The sequence below is a fragment of the Charadrius vociferus genome, unplaced genomic scaffold (assembly GCF_000708025.1).
Source record: "Charadrius vociferus isolate BGI_N301 unplaced genomic scaffold, ASM70802v2 scaffold2693, whole genome shotgun sequence".
In the NCBI taxonomy this organism is placed as follows: Eukaryota; Metazoa; Chordata; class Aves; order Charadriiformes; family Charadriidae; genus Charadrius; species Charadrius vociferus.
This window is the reverse complement of record NW_009647620.1, coordinates 1-5225: the sequence shown is the minus strand read 5'-3', so window position 1 is coordinate 5225 and position 5225 is coordinate 1. Positions and strand designations below refer to the sequence as shown.

Here is a 5225-nt window from a genome sequence, read left to right as displayed (position 1 = left end):
CTCCAGAATGTCACCTCAGGGTCCCCTCCGTGTCCCCAAAGGTCCCATCTCATCCTGGCCCATCCCCTCCAAGACAGACCAGAGCGTCCCCTTGTCCCCAGGGTCCCCCCCGTCCCTCTCCCCTCCATCCCCGTATCCCCTCGGTCCACTCCATGTCCCCAGCGTCCCACTTCATCCCCTCAGGAGACCCCAGCATTCCCCTAATCCCCATCCCTCCATCCTCCCGTGGCCCCTCGATGTCCCCCAAGGTCCCATCTCAACCTGGTCCACCTCAGGGTCCCCTCTGTGTCCCCAGGGTCCCCTACTCCCTGTCCCCTCCACCCCCCCGTGCCACTCACCGTCGTGCAGGGGGGTCTGTGAGCCGTACATGGGGGTGCGGGAGCCAGAGCCGTACATGGGGGTCTGGGAGCCGTACATGGGGGTGCGCCCGTACGCCGACGTCATCCCGCCTGGGCGCCGTGAACCTCTGTGGGGACACATAGGTGTCAGGGGACAGGGACCCCCAAGAGCCCCACTCGTGTCTGATCACCCCGACCCATTAAAGGGTCTCCAAGGGCCACTCCAACCCGTCCAGAGGTCTCCAAAGGCCATCTCGACCTGTTGGGGGACCTCCAAGGACCACCCCAACCCTTTCAGGGGTCTCTGAAGGCCACCCCAACCCTTTAAGGGGTCTCTGAAGGCCACCCCAACCCATCCAGGGGTCTCCAAGGGCCACCCTGACCCATCAGGGGCCCCCCAGGGCCACCCCAACCCTTTAAGAGATCTCCAAGGGTCACCCCGGCCCATCAGGGGCCTCCCAGGGCCACCCCAACTCTTTAAGGGATCTCCACGGGCCACCCTGACCCATCCAGGGGTTTCCAAGGGCCACCCCGACCCCTCAGGGGTCTCCAAGGGCCACCCCGACCCCATGTCCCCGTTCCCCCCACTCACACGGTGGTCAGGCGCTGGCGGTCCACTGAGATGGTCTGGCAGGTGGAGTGCAGCTCCACGCGGGCTGTCGACTCCGTCGCGTCCTTCACCACCCCGATGTAGCCTGCGGGGTGGGACGGGGGGCTCAGGGTGGGGGTCTGGGCACCCCCGAGACCCCACTCCCTCTTTGCAGGGGACACAAACGGGCACCCACCTTTGTAGGGTCCTTGGGAGATGCGCACCGTCTGCCCGATGAGGTCGTTATCCCGCCGCCCGCGGCCGCGACTCATGCCGCCGCCGCCGAAACCGCCACGTTGGCCTGCAGGACCGAGACGGGGCTCAGGAGAAGGGGGGAATCCTCAGGGACACCCCCATGGCCTCAGGGACACCCCCCAACACTCACCAGCCCCACTGGGGTGCATCGGGCTGCTGATACGGGGGCTCATGGGGGCGAAGCCGCCCACGGTGAAGTTGGTGACGTCCCGTGGCTGCAAGAGGGAGAGAAAACGGTGCCTGAAGGGGGGGAAAGCAGCAAAATTGGGGGACTGCAGCCCCCCTCGATGGTCCCTGGGGGTGTCCCCACCTTGGAGCCGCCCGCCAGGACGAGGTGTCGGGTCTTGCAAACGAACATGCCGCCGTTCTCCACCAGTTTCTTGCAGTGTAGGAAGGCAAAGCCCCGGAAAAGGTGCCGGATCTCCCCTTCGCGGCCCTGCCCCGGTAAAACGGAGAGGTTTAAGCCCCGATAAAACAGAGCGGTTTGAGCCCCGGTAAAAAAGGCAGGGGGGCCAAAACCCAGAGAGGTGACCGGATCCTCCCCCCAGCAATGGGAAGGACCTAGGGGGGTGCTGGGAGAGATACAGCACTCCCTCGGTGCTGGGAGGGATGAGGGGGGAACATGGTGTCCCCTCAGTGCCGTGAGGGATGCAGGGAGGCACCGGGAGGGACCCCGATACACCAGGGACCACCCCCATGGTGCCAAAAGGGATCCAGCTCACCCCAGGGATGGTCCCTGACGCAGGGACAAACACAGAGCAGCACCAGCAGGGACCCGGGACACCCTTGGGGGCCCCTAAAATGCCAAGAAGGGCCCCTAAAATGCCAAAAGGGGCCCATCACACCCCCAGGACCCCCACCTCAAAGCCCATAAGCCCCTACCGAGTGAGGCCCATCGATGACTTTGACGATGTCCTTGACATGGATGTTGTTCTGCTCCGAGTCGAGGGCGACGGCAAAGCGATTGTCTTTCTTCCTGGTGACAGCCTGGTGCCGCACCGTCACCACTTTCCCATACATGTTCAGCACCTGGTGGGGGGGGGACGGGACACAAAAGGCTGGGAAAGAGGGGGGCAGCCAAAAAACAGGGCCCCCCCGGGGCAGGGGACACAGCTCCAGCATGGGGACGAGCACGGAACCCCCCCCCGCCGGGACACTGGGACTCACCTGGAAGGTCTCCCGCTCCAAGCGGACGATGACACCCACGGTTTGGGGGTCCAACTGCACCAGTTCACCCCATTCGTGCTGTCCCCCCACATCCACACCGGACGCTGTCTCTGAGCAGAGCTGCAGGTCCCGCGGCAGAACCTTGAGCTGGTGGAGAAAAGTGTGAAATGCAGCCATTTCCTCTTTTTTAACCCCAAAACCCAGCCCATTTCAGGGCAGGACACGGCACCGAGCGGGACTCTTCACCCCCCTTCTCCCCCTGCAAATACCTCGTGCATGGTGAGGTCAGAGAAGAGGATGACGAAGTTTTCCTCCACCCTCACGATCAGCCCCGTGTCGCCCTCGAAACGCCCCGCGATCACCTTGACGTGGTCACCCATCTTGAAATACTTCCGCAACTCCTGAGCCGGGAACTCCAGCATGTCCTGGGAAGGAGGGGGCAGGAAAAAGAACGCCATGGGCATGAAGAAAAGGGGATGGGGGGGTCCTGGTGGCTCCCGGCGTCGCTCCCTGGGGGCTCCCTGACCTTCAAGTCCTCGTGTTTGGGCATGATGGTGATCTTGTTGCCATCGACGCTGAGGATTTTGCCCTGCAGGTTGATCAGCTCGCCCTCGCACACCTCCACGTTGTCGCCAGGCTGGAAGTTGTGCTCTCGTTCCTTCCCTGGGGTGACAGTGGGGACAGTGAGGGGACAGCGCCACGGAGGGGAGTATTGGCACGGGGATGGTGGGGGCACCCGCTCACCCGTGCTCTCTGTCACCACCTCCAGGTCGATGCCTTCGGGCTGGTCCTCAAACTTCTCCAGCTCCGACAGGGTGGGCTTCACCCCCTCCGTTATCTGCACAGAGCGGAGTTGGTGCCCGTAACACCCCAAAACGCCCTGTTCTGCCCCAAAACACGTCCAGATCGGCAGCACCATCCCCGCTGAGGAACCACCACCCTCCCAACACCCCTCAGCTTTAGAAAAGAGGTGGTTTTAGGGGAAAACCGGTGGGATTTGGGCTCAAACCCCGGCATGGCAGGGCAGCGGCACTCACCACGGCCGACATGGCGAAGCTCTTGAAGAGGAATCCCTTGCGGCTGTAGCGGTTGCCTTCGAAGATGAGAAAGTCCCCGTCGGATGCCACATCGCCTCCCAGGGACCTGGGACAAAACCCAAATCGCCCCCTCAGTGGGCAGGAGGCCCCCCCAGGGATGAAACCCCCGCCTCGGCGAGGGCAGCTCTACCAAGGTGGGCTTGTGGGGCAACGTCTGATGTCCCCTGACGTGGTGACGGTCACCTACCGGATCTTCTCGGCGTCAAAAAGCCGCTGCGGGGGTCGCTTGAACTTCTTCCTCTTGGCGAACCAGTCTTTCTGCGGGGCGGGGGGCAGCAGGGGGGTGAGCGAAGGGCAGCAGCACGGCAGCAGTGGCAGAACCGTCACGGCGCGGATCGGCTTACCAGGCTCATGCGGGCTTTGATCCGGTCAAAGTCGATGCGGGGGATCATCTTGAGGGAGATCTGGTTCTGACTTGGCTCCACGTAATCCACCTTTTGGGGGGACGGATGCAAATGCGGGGTGAGCCGCCTGCCTGCCCCCCCTCATAGCGTCCCCTGTCCCCTCCTCACCTGGGCGATGTCGTCCTTGTAGATCCCCCTCTTGAGGCGCACCCAAGATTTGGGCTTGAGGTTGGTGACCTCCTTCACCACTTTGAGGACGTCAGTCATCTCCTTGATGGGGACCATCTGCTGGTTCCAGTAGCCCATCCGCAGGTTGCCCACCCCCTCGATCGCCTGCTTGACGTGCGTCTGCTTGTAGGCCTCCACGTAGATGTAACCCTTGACGTGCTCGGGGGCCACCACCGACTTGATCTGCAGGGGCTGGAGGACCAGGGGACACGTTGGGGACACCGCGGCGCTGTCACACACTCACCGCCCCCTCCCCTCCCCTCCCCCTCTGGCCGCAGCCCGTCTCCCCCTGCGGCCTCACCGTGTCGGTGAACTGGTAAGCGATGAATTTCCGCATGAGGGCGATGGCCGTGGCGCGCTCCTCGCCGATCTGGGGACAAAAAGAGGTGTTTTAGGAGTGGGAACGTGGCCCCCGGCTACGCCGAGCCCCCCTGCACCCCCCCAGCACCCACCTTGCACTTCACAGTCCAGAGATTGGGGTCCCTGTGCAGGGGCAGAGATGGAAACGCCGTTACGGGGTGGCTTGTCCCAATTTGCTCCTTTTTCCCCCCAAAAAACACACGGGTTTTTCCCCCCTCCCGCCCTCCACAAGACTCACTTGACTCCAGGCAGCAGCTGCTGCTGCGTGATGTCGTCTGAGAGCTCGTCAGAGCCACCGTAAACGCTGCAAAAAGGGAAAATTGTTAAAAAAAAATAATGAAAAGGCGTGGGGGGGGGGCAGCACTCTCCTCGTCCTGGGGACGAGGACGGGGACAGGGACAGCAACTCACGTCTCTCCCACTGACGATTTGGCGTATTTCTTCATGTAATACTCGCCCAGCTCCTCCTCGCGCTGGTCCCTGGGGAGAGAAAAGTGTGTGTGGAGGGGTGTCAGCGCAGCCCCCGCCGCCCCCACAGACAGACAGACACACAGACGGAGCCGCCGTCACCTCCAGAGGTTCTGCAGCCGCCGAGCGCCGGAGCGATCCTCGTCCAGCACCACGTTATCGATATTGGAAGCTGTGAGGAAGAGGAAGGTGGGGATTTCGCTCCCCCCGGGGGATGGTGTAGGGGGGTGGTCTGGGCTTGCTTGGCCCTGGAGATGGGGGGGAACGGACCCCGAGGGGAAATGGGGGGGCGGCAGGGTGATTCGGGCTTACCTTCGATCTCTTCTGCTCAGGAACAAGGAGTGGCGGTGGAGGATGGAGCAAATAATAGCGGCAAAACC

At 63.0% G+C, this 5225-nt stretch overlaps 1 protein-coding gene across 1 annotated transcript in view; it reads right to left on the bottom strand.

Annotated features, from left to right (window-relative positions):
• Nucleotides 1-5169, bottom strand: part of SUPT5H (suppressor of Ty 5 homolog (S. cerevisiae)) — a gene marked incomplete at its 5' end in the record, with an annotated part of 5581 nt that extends 412 nt beyond the window's left edge. Inside the window, 20 exons of the mRNA XM_009881063.1 lie at nucleotides 296-466; nucleotides 931-1033; nucleotides 1124-1228; nucleotides 1313-1397; nucleotides 1493-1618; nucleotides 2065-2211; nucleotides 2350-2496; nucleotides 2619-2774; nucleotides 2876-3012; nucleotides 3094-3187; nucleotides 3387-3492; nucleotides 3634-3704; nucleotides 3791-3880; nucleotides 3959-4210; nucleotides 4320-4388; nucleotides 4471-4501; nucleotides 4617-4682; nucleotides 4789-4857; nucleotides 4948-5017; nucleotides 5158-5169. Coding sequence (XP_009879365.1) covers nucleotides 296-466; nucleotides 931-1033; nucleotides 1124-1228; nucleotides 1313-1397; nucleotides 1493-1618; nucleotides 2065-2211; nucleotides 2350-2496; nucleotides 2619-2774; nucleotides 2876-3012; nucleotides 3094-3187; nucleotides 3387-3492; nucleotides 3634-3704; nucleotides 3791-3880; nucleotides 3959-4210; nucleotides 4320-4388; nucleotides 4471-4501; nucleotides 4617-4682; nucleotides 4789-4857; nucleotides 4948-5017; nucleotides 5158-5169 — 2107 coding nt within the window. The remainder of the gene's footprint in view (nucleotides 1-295; nucleotides 467-930; nucleotides 1034-1123; nucleotides 1229-1312; nucleotides 1398-1492; nucleotides 1619-2064; nucleotides 2212-2349; nucleotides 2497-2618; nucleotides 2775-2875; nucleotides 3013-3093; nucleotides 3188-3386; nucleotides 3493-3633; nucleotides 3705-3790; nucleotides 3881-3958; nucleotides 4211-4319; nucleotides 4389-4470; nucleotides 4502-4616; nucleotides 4683-4788; nucleotides 4858-4947; nucleotides 5018-5157) is intronic.
• Nucleotides 5170-5225: the final 56 nt, after the last annotated feature.